Source organism: Coccidioides immitis, assembly GCF_000149335.2.
Source record: "Coccidioides immitis RS genomic scaffold supercont3.3, whole genome shotgun sequence".
NCBI lineage: Eukaryota > Fungi > Ascomycota > Eurotiomycetes > Onygenales > Onygenaceae > Coccidioides > Coccidioides immitis.
Genome location: NW_004504308.1, coordinates 1,521,580 through 1,535,086, shown reverse-complemented (window position 1 = coordinate 1,535,086; position 13,507 = coordinate 1,521,580). Strand labels below are relative to the sequence as shown.

The following is a 13,507-nucleotide window of genomic DNA, read 5'->3' as shown; positions in this document are numbered from 1 at the left end:
TCATGTTTCTTCATATGTTTTCTACTATTTCATGAGTCTTGATTGCCCAATAAGCCTGAGTGTGTGCTTATCTTTTGTCACTGGGAAGATACCCAGCCCATGGACATCCCAGGGCATCACATTTTAGAGTAGTATTTCCAGCCTGTATAAGATAACAATAGTGCTGGTAGCAGCTGGTGGAACTTCAGCCTGGTATGCTAAGATTATCCCATTTCTTGCTGCTCCCTTGAAGTTGGAGTAGCTCCTGATCTTTGTCTGTGGACCAGTATTTGCGGGTGTGGTTTCCAAGAGCCATCATCCCAGGCACGGGCATGACAGATGGCTGATTGCCTACTAGTGGAGAGGCATCTGCCAACTTCACCAATGGTTTGCAGCTTGATACCAAAATACCAGTGTGGTTTTAAGTCCTATCATCTAGCTGTAAGAGTGATGTGATGTCCATCTTGCTGTAACTTGGTTTCATGATGTGTTCTCCTATATAGCATTGATCATCAGTTCTGCACAGCAGTTTTGGGGAGATGGGACTCATACTGAGACTAAATATTTATGCAAGATAGGTGAAGCAGCACCAGGCAGAAAGAAGAGAAAAGGCAGAGGGAGCTGGAGCAATGGGTTTTAGTACAAACTAGAGATCTAAAACTGAACCTGTCCTTTCTCAGATACATCTACTTTTATGGATATGGTGGTTCTTGGTTTTCTTGTGTTAAAAGAGATAGCTTCAATGAATGTCCTCCAGAGGCAGCACTGACAGATTCCTGTGTGCCTACCTCTATATGTTCTAGGAAGAATGAAATCCACTGTCTCTTGGTCTAGGCATTTCTACATCTAGATTTGTATAGATTTTAGACTTGTATGAATGCTAAGGATGGAATTGGATGTTGACTAGTGGATGCAAGAGATAATCACTTGCATAGCCAAACAGACCCCTTTCAGTTCCCTTCAACCTGAATCTAACCTCATCCATGAATCTCAGCATGAACTTCTTTAAGAAAAGAATCAACAAATTTAATCTCCTCCACAATGTGATGCAAGTTGTTGTCATGAAGATCTTGTTGTTTCAGAGGATGGCTGTCCTGAGTATCTATCATGTGGTCCTTATCTACCTCAGCAAAGTTGTCACAGTCAAGAGGTATGAAATCTATATTGTTTGAATATAGGGTCATAGCAAATCATATTACACCTGGGAGAAAAACTATATTATTAAGTTGAGAAACCAGAGACACAGCTGGCTAGCAATAGTGAACTTGTTCAATGAAGCTGTTGATGCTGATTAACAATGGACAGAAAAAGCTATCAAATTACAGTAGAAGCACATCAGGTGGTGTAGAGATGATACATCAGGCTGTAAGACTGAGCATTGAGCTCCAAGCCACTTAATATAAGTACTAAATAAAGTTCTTCATACAAGCTTCTCTTGCAGACTCTCAAATAGAAACAATCTACTGTCAGTGGCCTGGATATCTTGATGCCCAGCTCTAATCTTAATCATCACACCAATTAAATGGAAATACAAACAGATAAATGTTGACAAGAGAACTGGATAGATGAATGTGGAGAGAGGGACAAGTACTTGATAGAAATGTTGGAGTATGTTTATTTGGTGCTTAGTGCTGTATATAATTAGCAGTCCTAAATTTATTCCAGTTCAGCTGCTGGAATAAGCATTCTTTAAGATATAAATACCAACCAAACCATTTCTCCACACCAGCAGGTAGGAACCACTGGAATGTCAAATAAATAAGACTTTTTAACTGAATTATAGGCTGGCATGTAGCAGATTATACTTGATATTCACTTTCTCTGGAGAATGTTTATGCAAGAGTCTTGAGATGCTCACTATATTGCTGACCTGCAGAGAATGCTAGCCAAAGTGGGTGAAGCAAATCAAAAAGCATAACTTACCTAAAATAAATTTCTGGAATGTTATAATTAGATAGAGACTAAGTACAAGCAGCTGGTAGAGCAATACAGGCAGCTGGCAGAGTAGTATAGGCATCTTGTAGAGAAGTATGGATAGCTCTGAAAGATGTACATTAAGTTGCTTGTGCTTAGAGAAGAGCTTGTAAGCAAGTTATCTGATACTGTTGAATTATAAAATGTAGTGAATACAACAATCATAATGCTGGAAGCTGAAATTGAAATCTACTGGTGGTGTTCATTTTCTACTCAGGATGACAGTAAGAAGACAGGTAATAAGGCTTAACATATTTTTCTACTGGTGGGTGGACATGTGATTTTTATCTGGATGATGTTTGTATTGGTCAGCTATTGCTTCTTCATGTGCAATTGGAAATGTATGGACAACCTGAAATGTATGTAAGTGCCTAGTGGAAAGCTGGTTGTTTAAATAAGGTTATTAAGGTTAACAGAACTGCTGCCTGCTGTGCTGTGGTTAAAATCACTTATCTACCTTAACACACACTAGTGACATCATGTTTTATTGGTAAAACAGCTACCCTAAGACTGAGAGAAGAGTTGGAAAAAGATCAAAATTGCCTCATACTAAGCTAAGTTTAACATGTCATAATTCAAAAAGCAACCAATAAGCAAGCATACACAGCAGGGAAAGCAACTAATGACAGGCATCCAGCACCATTTTCAATGGGGACAAAGAGTGTTGCTGTTGGAGAAATAGGAATATGGGTTGCATAACTGCTGTCAGAGCTTTGTAAAGTTCTTTGAGATGGCCTGGATATTTCTGTATAGAACACTCCTGATGATATTGTTGAGAGACCAGAAGATAGCTGGAGTAAAGCAGGAATGGTTGGTTGAATTATGCCTGTAGCTGTTGGCAGAAATATTAATGCCCTGTTGCTCTCTACTACAGTGATGTAGGTTGCATCCAAAGGCATATATAGTGAGAATGGATGTGTATATAGTGTCTTTATACCTGCTATAGAGTCAGAGGGGTGCTCTAATGTTGCTTGGGAGAAGCTCAGTGACATGCTTCCATCTGGTTGGCTTGCAAGAGAAAAAGCAGAAGCCAGAAAAAGTGTAACTGTCTGCATGTTTATTATTATAAGAGTTCAATATTGCTAATATGGCTAGCATCTGAAAACTGGCAAAAGTGTGGATATAAATACTAGTAGGCAAATTTCTTTGTATCAGGCTGATAAATCTTCAGATCTGATGAAATGTCAAATTGAAAATCAAGCACTGAAGCTTTAGCTGCCTGCTCTTTGACTTTTCCTGTACCCCTTTAGTACTGACTTTGCTAACCTAGATATAGAGTGCCCTTATTGTTCTTTTCCCTCTATCATTCCACCAATTATAATGTTGTAAGATGGTCTCTAAACATATCAGTAGGTCTCAAAATCAAACATCCCATACTAAGCTGAAGCTAAAGATGGTATGCTCAGAATTCAGATTCCATCAACTCAAACCTGCAATCTCTATTGAAAAATTCTGAATAAATCAAAGATAGCAACCTCCCATCTTGATATGCTTTTCACCAGATATCTCAGCAGCCACTTCAAACAGGCATTTGAATGATTATGCCAGAGAATTTGGAAGACTTTTTATGCTATTCTGGCATGTAACAGCAGCTTCAAAAATTTGGAATCTGTCTTACAAACAACCTTGAATAGAGAAAAATAAGATAGTGATGGCATTGAATCAGACTAAATCACATCTTTATGTCTGACAATAATTGCTTAAAAGAAATTTAACCTTTGGAAGAATATTGCAGAAAGTGAATGAGAGAATAATCAGAGGTAAACTGGAGTTGACTCAAGCAAAAGAGACAATTAGAAAGGTTGGCCAAAACATATTTCAGGGTTTTGAGAGCAAACTTCAGTTGTATATTATCCTCCAAGTGATGGGAAAATCCAGGAAACCTGCCATCTGGCAGTGCTCATGGTCATACTGCAGAGCATTGGGGTCAGATGTTTGAACATAAGCTGATTTGAAAATGATATCTTGGCTCTGGATTTTGTGAGTTTGCCTTTCTCAAGATTTGATTGTTCCTTTCACTTTAAGTTAGTAAACTGCTGAGAGAATGATTGTGAGTTCCAATTATCATCTTATTTCCAGTCCTTATTCACTCTCTCAATATTTCAGGTACCTTCAAGCTTCATCTTCTCTTTGAATCTCAGCATGAATTTATCTACACTCTTGTTTTCTGTGGTATCTAGTTCATTAATGCCCACTATAGACAGGTAGTAAGGAAATGAATGGTGGTTGTGGTGCCATCTGGATCTCCAGCTATCACAGTACTGCTAGTTCAACCTGGTGCCTCAACTCTGGTAGGTGGTGACTTGCTACTGTATTATTCAAAGACAATACTGGTAGTTTTATGTAATAATCTTGAGGATTACATTAAACAGCAAGTTTGTTTTTTTGGTTGCTATGCTGCATGGATTATCACAGACATTGAGGTAGTAGTTAATCCAGAGCATCCAGTCAATTTGAGAGGAACATGGTGCAATACGTTTATATGAATGGAAATTAAATACTGGCATTTTCCACAGAAATCTATAAATAATTAAATAAACTCCAAATTAAATAAGCTTCCAAATTGAGATTAAGATTATAAAAAGGTATTTCTGTATTCCTACTTCTTTATTTGTGCATTTCTACCTTTGGCTGATTTCTCAAAGTAAATATGAGCATGATGTAATTCTATTGATAGCTATTTGTACTTTATTGTAAAAAGAAACTATAGAGATTATGGACAGTCTGGAAAGTTCATTAAAGCAGAAATAACCAGACATCTTTGGAGTTACTGCAGAGAATAGACTACTGAAGTGAAGAAGAGCTTTTTCAAATCTCTAAATTTGGCTACCATCCACTGTATTATTTGTGGCTGATGTTCTGAGGAAAGCAAGTGTATTATGCTCTAGCATTTCAATTTGTTGAGTGGAATCAGACAGAAGATTTTCAAGAATTTTTCTTGCAAAAATAGCCTGCTTAGGTTGTCTCTGGTATTTGCATTTCTGTAGAATATAAGTTGTCTTTTTGCATCCATCCAAGAGTCTATAGTAAATGTGTTGAATTGCTTCACAAAAATTTGCTTTCACATAGAGTTGTTCTTGTTCATGGAGAATCTGGTCCCTGCTTGATGGAGGTAGGCTTTTTGAATATTTAAGAGCTCTTGAAAGTTGTTCAAGATTGAATGTTGTTCTGCTGCACTGCTGGACCTGAAGGTCCAGTGATGATATGGGAATTATTTCTCCTGAAGATGTAACAGAGGCAACTTTAATCTGATCAGATTGCTCCATTTTTTTTTAAGTCAATACTAGTAATCAAATAAATCATGTTAGAAACTACATATCTTGCAGAAAGTTTAGTATATAAAAAAGAATACTAGATAGTTCAAATTTTATAGTAAGAGGCTTCAAGACTTATATGAAGGATTTGATGAAGATATTTTGATATTTCTGTTAATCTTTATTTTTAAAGTGGTGCTACAAATATTCCACCTTTCCCCACACACATTGGAGTACAGAGACTGTTTGCTAAAATCTTTTAATTAATGCTGATCTTGATTGTATCTTCTCCCTATCAAATGAGAGGTGGCATGGGAAGCCAAGATAGCAGAATACATACTAGCCATGTTGAAGCACAGATTGTAGGTTGTGAGAAGTGTTCCAACAAAATTCTCCCTCAGCTTTTCAATCAGAAACACCATGATAAGCCAGAATAAACATGATAATGAGGTGCTTTTCCTTCATTTCTTCTCATTCTTGTCATTCTGTGCATTAAATTCTGCAACTGCCTCTTGAGGTAGCCCAGGCTGATCTGCACATATCAGAGAAAGCTCAGTATCACAAACAACAGACAATTCTGAATGATCAAGTCTTGAGTTCCATCATGTCACTATCTAGATGCTGTAACTTCTAGTTCTCAATAGCTAGTTCATCTACTAGGAGAATACCCAGCAGCTTCTTATCAATCATTAATTGTCTTACAGTATGAGTATCAGTGTGAGTAAGTAGCTTCTAAGATACTGATACCACAGGTCAGATTTCAATCTTGACCAGTCTACATTCTCATTCATTTTACTCTTGCAGAGTTTGGCAATAAAATTATGTGAATTCTGAATGAACTTCTCAAGATATGCCATAAGATAAAGGCCACAGTCAGAATTATTAGACTGCTTTGATATGCCTTTCACCATCATGTCTTTGACATTTTTGCTGTTAATATCAAGTGATTGTTTTGCCTTGCCTTCTTCCCTAAGATACTTTCAAAGAATGTCTATAGTTTATCATCATAAATATCTTAAGAAATCAATTAAACAAGAGAAATGCATATTTGAGCTAAAAGCCAAATAATCAAACAGCATATAAATTAATCATATACTTGTACACAAATCTTCTGAATATAGCATTACACCATCTTCTTCTTTGCAAAAGTCCCTCTTTATTGCATTGATTACAGCTAAATGCTCTCCATATCATCTGTAATGGACTACCTCCGGCAACCTGACAAGAAGCAGCTCAAAGCACTTGCAAAGAAACTGAACTAACTTCTCAAGAAAGACTTACCATTTTCCTGTCTGGATCCAGCTCTTCTTAATTCAGATTTCAATTTTAGTCAAGAGCCATTCTCAGATAGCACTACAAACTTATAGAGATTCCAGGCCCCATTTTGAATCTTTCTGAAGCACTATTAGAAAAAGTGGCCAAGAAAGTTGAAGATCTTTCTGAACAGATTCAGACTCTGAAAGCCAAGTGGATATTAATCATGAATAGCTAAGTAGTTAAACTGGAACTCAGTCTTCAGAATAAGAATGAGTGAATACTTCTCTTCTTCTTGTTATCAGCAGCTTGGTACTGACCCTTTCAGAAAAATTAACTACTTGACAAATTATATCAAGCAACGGCAGCCTTTCCTCCAGCATATCAGGAATGCTATTCATGATGTGTCAGTTAAATACAAGAAAAAGTAAGATTCAGAGAGACAGATAGCAAGAGTTTTTCATTTATTATAGCTATTTTCTATCTATTTTATTCAGTTGATAGTAATCTTGAACAACACTCTCCTGCACATATAATATTCCTGCTGCATCTCTCTTCTATCATGTGATTTTAGAGTTATTTTTATCTTCTGGATATACTGTGGATTTAGTCAGTTATATTACACTTATTACACCACTTTCTGCATTCTCTCTAAAAATTGCTCTTTAGTATCTTCATGACATTTCTGGCAAACTTCAAGCCCAAATCTTTCAAAATAAAAGGACACATCTACCTGCTTTATTATTGAATTTGCAAATTAAGGGCCTCATGACAGAAAATTCTAATCAGCTCTTACAGGTAAGTAGGACAAGAATAAGAAAAATATTATAGATGGTTAACCAGACTAACAATAGAAGATCTTATCCACTGTCAAAGCTTTTAACCAGAAGCTACTGGAACTCTAGATGCAAGAAAGATATTAAGATCATTCCAGCATACAAGAGACTTTAGATAGATTGCTCTTTCAATACACCATTATACTAAAGCCAGCTTGGAAAGACTAAATGAACTGATGGATATGCTCAAGCAACATAATGCCAGTTTGCTTATTATGGTAGAAGAGCAGGATAAACTAGTCAAGTCCCTAAAGTTGAATCTGGAGCACCACAAAGTGTCAAGAAATAGGAATCCAGATATCATGTAAAGTAACTTTCTGAAATTTGCTGTGGACCACTACCTATTTGGCTACATCTGATACACAATAAGCAGAGCACAAAGTGGGCAGTATTGCACCACTCTCATATCCAATCATGTTATCAACATGATATCTGAACTGTGCCTGGTAATAAAGAATGCAATCAGGGCAATTCCTCAATTAAATCATGCTGATAATAGTACAGCTCAATTCAGTCTATTCAAATTTGCCCTTGGTGTTGGAGCCCTGTCTTTGTTAAACACATGAATTCTCATCATGTGGGGCTGTGTCAGCACTGTTGAAAGACTAAGAATTAGATTGATGGAGTCTCGGAAGGACCTACAAGGCTACTAACCATATGCAGAAGCTATAGGAACCACAGAATGTGAACTCAATAGATGTGTGTGCTCCCCCTCCTCTCATCCCAAAGGATTGTGGGATGAGAAGCAAGATGAAAAACTCTGCATTGGATCAAAGAAGATCTGAGCCACTAAGCTGGAGACTAACTACATAGAGACTAGTGTCTCAACACTGCCCCCTAGACTCCAGCAAGTACTGGGAGAAGACAAATTTCTAAATATATAAATCCAACAAATTCAGGATCCAAGCTGATTCAATAACCAAATGAGTGGAATATTTCTTAGTAAATGGTAAGCAGAAGTCTAAATTGGAGGTTGAGCTCCAAATCTGTTGCTGGTGTAATGTTGTTGTAGGTTATGCCACTTCTGCTGGTGTTTGTGTTATCCTAATCAAGCAAGTGTGAATGTAGAATCCATGTTGTTGAGATTCAACATCTGTAAGAATTCTTTAAATTTTTGTTTTTCAAGTGACTTCATCAAGCTGTCTGCTGGATTCTCTGTTCCTGGTATATGGTAGAGCTTCACTCTTTCCTCTTTGAGAAGCTCCTTCATGAAGAACCAATGTGTATCCATTCACCTGGTGGCCAGTGTGTATGTTGGCTTGTGAGCTAGTGCTATAGCATTCACACTATCTGTATATATAGGAATCAGAGCTTTTGCTGGAAGGTTGAGATCTTGTAAGAGCTTCTGAATCCAGAGTGCTTCCTTCACAGCAGAATCAAGAGCACAAAATTCTGCTACTGTACTTGACAGTGCAACAATCTTTTGGCATTTTGAGCTTCATACAATGGGAGTTCCCATATAAAATACTACATATGCTTCTGTTGAGTGTCCTTCCTTGCAGTCTTGGTGACTAGCATCCATATAGACTTGTAATTCTGGGATTCCAGGCTTCAGGGTGCCTCCAAGGGTTAGGTCTAGCATGGGAGATTCTTTCAAATAACACAGTATTTGTTTGCTATATCCTAGGTACTCTAGTGTTGGCTTTGTAGTGAATTGTTGGAGTTTGTTGACAGCCAATGTAATATCAGGGTAGCTCTTTATCAAGAACCAATTGAGAGCTCCAAGAAGCTGTTGCAGCCAGTTCACAATGCTTTCAGCAACTACTGAACTAGGCTCAGGCTCCTGTGTAAGCTGTACTCCTTCTGCCATTGGGGTGGTCTGGATTATTAAGCCACTCATGTAGAATTTGGCAAGAACCTTTTGAACATATGATTCTTGAGAGAGATAGATTATTTGCTTTGTATGATCTTGTTCAATTTTGCAACCTAGAAATCCCAAAAGTTCACCTAGAGATTTTATAGGGAAGTAATTGGACAGCTTGTTTTTGAAATCAGTAATGGTTTCTTTTGTAGAAGCAGCAATAAGGGCATCATCAATGTAGATTATTAGTAGCAGGCCAGACTCTTTGTCTATAAATATACATGAATCTGTATTCTTTAGTGGCTTTAAACCAATCTCTATGAGAGCTTTTGTGAAGGTCTCCTGCTAAAGATGTTCTGCTTGCTTCAGTCTGTACAGAGCTTGCTGGAGTCTGCAGATAAAGTCTTTTCTTTCTGTTTCAGTTGGAAGACTCATGTAGATCTTATGGTGCTTAAGTATGGCATGCAAGTAGACTGTAACTATATCAACTTGTTCACAGTGCATATCCTTAACCACTATTTTTATAAGTGTGAGCTTGATAGCTGATTCAGTGACTACAGATGCAGCAGTCTTGTCAAAATTGAGGCCAGAGTGTTGGAAATTACCGCATATGACTTATCTAGCATGGAAGGAGATAATGTAGCCATCAGCATTCACTTTCAAGTCAAAAACCCATTTGCCAGGTAGGATTTTAGCTGTAGAATCTATTGAATTCATCTCAACTAGCTCCCAAGTATTGGCAGCTTCTAGCTTCTTAATTTGTTTTTCCATAGCACTCTTCCATTCACTGGTGTATTCACTAGTTATAGCTTCTTTGTAGTTGTGTGAAACCTTAACTTTGTAAGCTAGCAGGTTGGCTGTAAGATAGGAAGTGTAATCTCCATATAGCCTTCATGATTTGCCTTTAGTTGTACAGCTTGATATGTGTCTTGCGGGCTGAGGGTTTGGCTCTATTGAAGCTGTAGGTTCTGGTTCATATGTAGGTGTGGATTTGGTGCTCTGTCCTGGTTCTTCCAACACATCTCTGAACATCTTATTGTGGATTTGGCCCTTGATAAAGTCATTGTTGCTATCTCCATTATATGGAGGCTCTGGTGTTTCTTTGATAGTCTCATGGACAGGTTCTTGGAATCTCACCATGTGTTCAGGTGCTGAAGAAGTCTTCTGAGCTGATGATATTATTGTTTGAAGCTGTGGGCCATGCATTTGCTCCTGCATCCAGAAAGGTATTGGGATCTCAAAGTTCTTAATCAGGTTAGCTCCTTGAGCACATGCCTCTGTAGGCTCTTGTGTTGAAGCTGGTAGAAGCCTAGTAGCAGCTTGCTTCACTGCCCCCATAGCTTTCTGCTTTTGAAAGCTTGGAATCACAAAGAGTTCTGTAAATCTATTCTTCAGCTTAGAATCTTCCTTTTTTGGGAGATCTGGAATGGCATTGACATCCTCATTGAACTTGGCATTGTGTGTATGTATAATTTTGCCAGTCTCTGAGATTCAGATCTTATAAATATGTCCATTCTCACCTTCATATCTGACTAGGTAACTGAGTTGAGCCCTGGATTTCATTTTATATGCCTTATTGTAGTTTGCTCTATCCTCTAGCAAAATATGTGTGTAGGCTATACATCTGTAAGCTTGTAGATGCTGTAGGTTTGGCTTCTTTTTCCAAAAGAGCTTGTATGGTGATTCTCCACCTCCAGCCAGAGGAATTCTATTTATAATGTAGCAAGTGGTTTGCAAGGCCAGATCCCAGACTTCTTGTGGAAGCTTCACTTCTAAAATCATGACACAACTTATTTCTACTAAATAGCTGCTGATTCATTCTGCTACACCATTTTGCTGAGGTGTGTATGGAGTGGTCACTTCACATTTGATTCCACAGGCCGGGGCGAATTCCTTCTTAAATAGTGAAAATTTGGTGCCTCCATCCATTTGTATGGTATTCACATAGAAGTCTAGTAGATTCCTGAGCCTCTTGACATGCTTCTGGAGGCTACATGAAGCTTCAGCTTTATTCTTGAGTAGTATAACTCATTTAAAACACATACAGTCATTCACAATTATTAGAGCATATTTGAAGACTTGAAGACTTGTTAGCTTTATGGTTTGAAGATCAATATGAATCTTCTGCCCAGGAACTGTAGACTGAATCTGTGGTGTTCAGGATATCTGCCATTTTGATCTTTCTAGTGCACATGCTTTGCAATGGAAAGTATCTTGGCCTTCTATTTTGATTTCCTGGTCTTTTGCTGCTTTTTGTGTGGTAGGGAATACACAGTGTCCCAGCCATCTATGGAGAAGCTGTAGTGTGAGCTTTATAGTAGTGTATGTTTGTTGAATGACTTTCTCTTGCTGATGAAGTGACTCTGTCTTGAGGATTGTAACACCATCACTTTTCTTAGCATATCTTACTAGTTTGTGGTTTCTTTGTGTTTGCAGTGTGTGGTCTACTTCCATAAAGTAGAGATTCAACTTTTTGGTCAACTGGTTCATGGAAAGCAAATTCATGCCTAACTTTGGGTTATATCATGCATGTATATAGATCTTATTGACAATGCCATTCTGAATGATGCATCTAATGTGTACTATGCCACTACTCTTTATGGAAATGATTTCTCTATTTGAAGCTCTGTACCAATGGTCTGTAGTAGAATCAAAGCTAGTAAAGTAGGCTTTATTGCAACAAATCAAGTGGCTGCAGCATGTGTTAATGAGCCAGGTTTCCAGACCAACAGCTCTTTCAGATACAGATGCCATCAAGCCAGATCTGAATGTCATGCTGGTGAAGCTATTTTCAAATCTCATTATGAGATGATTTTCTCCTGTATAGGCTGGTATTTGGGACCAGGACAGGATCCCATTTCCCATTGAACCTGGTCCCAGTCCCAAATTTAGAAACAGCTGGGATCCCAAATATGAAATCTCAGTCACATGTCCCATCCCACTCAAGAGCTTGAGATCCTATTCCCATCCCTATTCCAGAAATTATTTCCTGGTCCCATCCTCAAATAGAAAATTATGTCCCACATTCCATTCCAGCAGAGATGGTAGACTCCCATTTCTCATTCCAGCCAGGTTCATAGTGGGACTGGAATGGGACCAGGATTCCTGGTCCTATCATGTCAAATTTATAGAAAAGAGTCAAACTGATCAAATTTTGTATGGACTGTTACCAAATTTTTTTACTTTTTTGATGAAGGCAGAATCTATAGAAAAATCAATTTGATTATCAAAAGAAACAAAGTATTAAAACTAACTAATAACTGAAGCCAGCAAACAAACAGAAACTGTCTAAATAATAAGTTAATTATCATTATCATCATCTTTATCATCATTATTGTTCTTCTTCTCTCTCTTCTTCTTCTTCTTTCACTCTTTCTCCTTCTTCTTCTCCTTCTTCTTCTCCTGCTCCTCCAGAACTGGCTTTGTGAACCAGACAGGGGCTCTAATACCTGCCATTTGATGGGTGGAGACCCTGACAGCACCAGAGAGGGGGCAGGGAGATGATGGTGGGCAGTGGCAGTGGTAATAGAGTGGTGGCAGTAGTAGTTGGCAGAGCAGGAGCAGCACACAGATAGTGAATGGTGGTGGCAGGGGTGGGGCAATCAGGCACATCAATCAGGCTGAAATAGTTCAACCTGATTTTGGCACTGATGTCAAGAACAAGCTTCATATTGTTAGTGTTGACTGTAACACATTTATGGTGTGTCATTGCCATAACAGAGCCTATATTACTCAATATAATTGTTGATGCTATTGCTAAGAGTAACTTACACTCAAATAGAGTGCACAAGATTGCTTCAGCTGTCTTCTGAAGTGACTTAATAGCAGTATATTGCCAGTGATATTCATGTTCTTGGTGACAGAACAAAGTAATTTCCTGAATCAATTACTAGAACAGGGCCACTGACAAGATTAGCTCAGTAGAGCTCTGGAAGTGGCAGATTTTCTTGATGGCACCTATTTTCACTAATTAGCATCAAGACTGTTACCAAAAATTGTTACTTTTTGACATATGAGTGCCAGTCTTCCAATTTTGAACAGAGGAGCAGGGGTGGGGATTCTCCTGATTAAAGTTGGCCAGATTAACATCTTTATTAGCTTTATGCCAATTGTTCTTCTTCAGGGCTCATTCTTTCAATGTGGCCTTGTGCTGCTCCTCTCCAGCTGTATGAAATGGACATGTACAGGGAAAACTAACATCTTGTCAGTAAATAATGTATGCCAGAGTAGTATTCTGCAAGCACTCATCTTTTAATGTGACCCATTTTGTTGCAGTATATGTTTGTTATATGTGTGGACATCAAAGTGCAGTAAATAAAAAGGTGGTGGGGGGGGGAGGGAAATTGTCAATGTTAGCTCTGAAGAGAAAGAAGAAGAAGAGAAAGAGAAAGAGAAGAGAAGAGAGACTG

General features: G+C 38.1%; 2 protein-coding genes across 2 annotated transcripts; both read right to left on the bottom strand.

Annotated features, from left to right (window-relative positions):
• Positions 1 to 4,769: 4,769 nt before the first annotated feature.
• CIMG_13226 (uncharacterized protein) lies at positions 4,770 to 5,219 on the bottom strand (the record flags this gene model as incomplete). The annotated part of the gene is made up of 1 exon (XM_001241202.2): positions 4,770 to 5,219. One exon carries the CDS (start codon positions 5,217 to 5,219, stop codon positions 4,770 to 4,772), a length of 450 nt encoding a protein of 149 aa, XP_001241203.2.
• A 449-nt stretch (positions 5,220 to 5,668) lies between these two features.
• On the bottom strand, positions 5,669 to 6,862 carry CIMG_13225 (uncharacterized protein; the record flags this gene model as incomplete). The annotated part of the gene is made up of 6 exons (XM_001241203.2): positions 5,669 to 5,739; positions 5,876 to 5,939; positions 5,987 to 6,176; positions 6,304 to 6,381; positions 6,569 to 6,609; positions 6,782 to 6,862. The coding sequence occupies 6 exons, from the start codon at positions 6,860 to 6,862 to the stop codon at positions 5,669 to 5,671; spliced, it is 525 nt and encodes a 174-aa protein (XP_001241204.2).
• Positions 6,863 to 13,507: the final 6,645 nt, after the last annotated feature.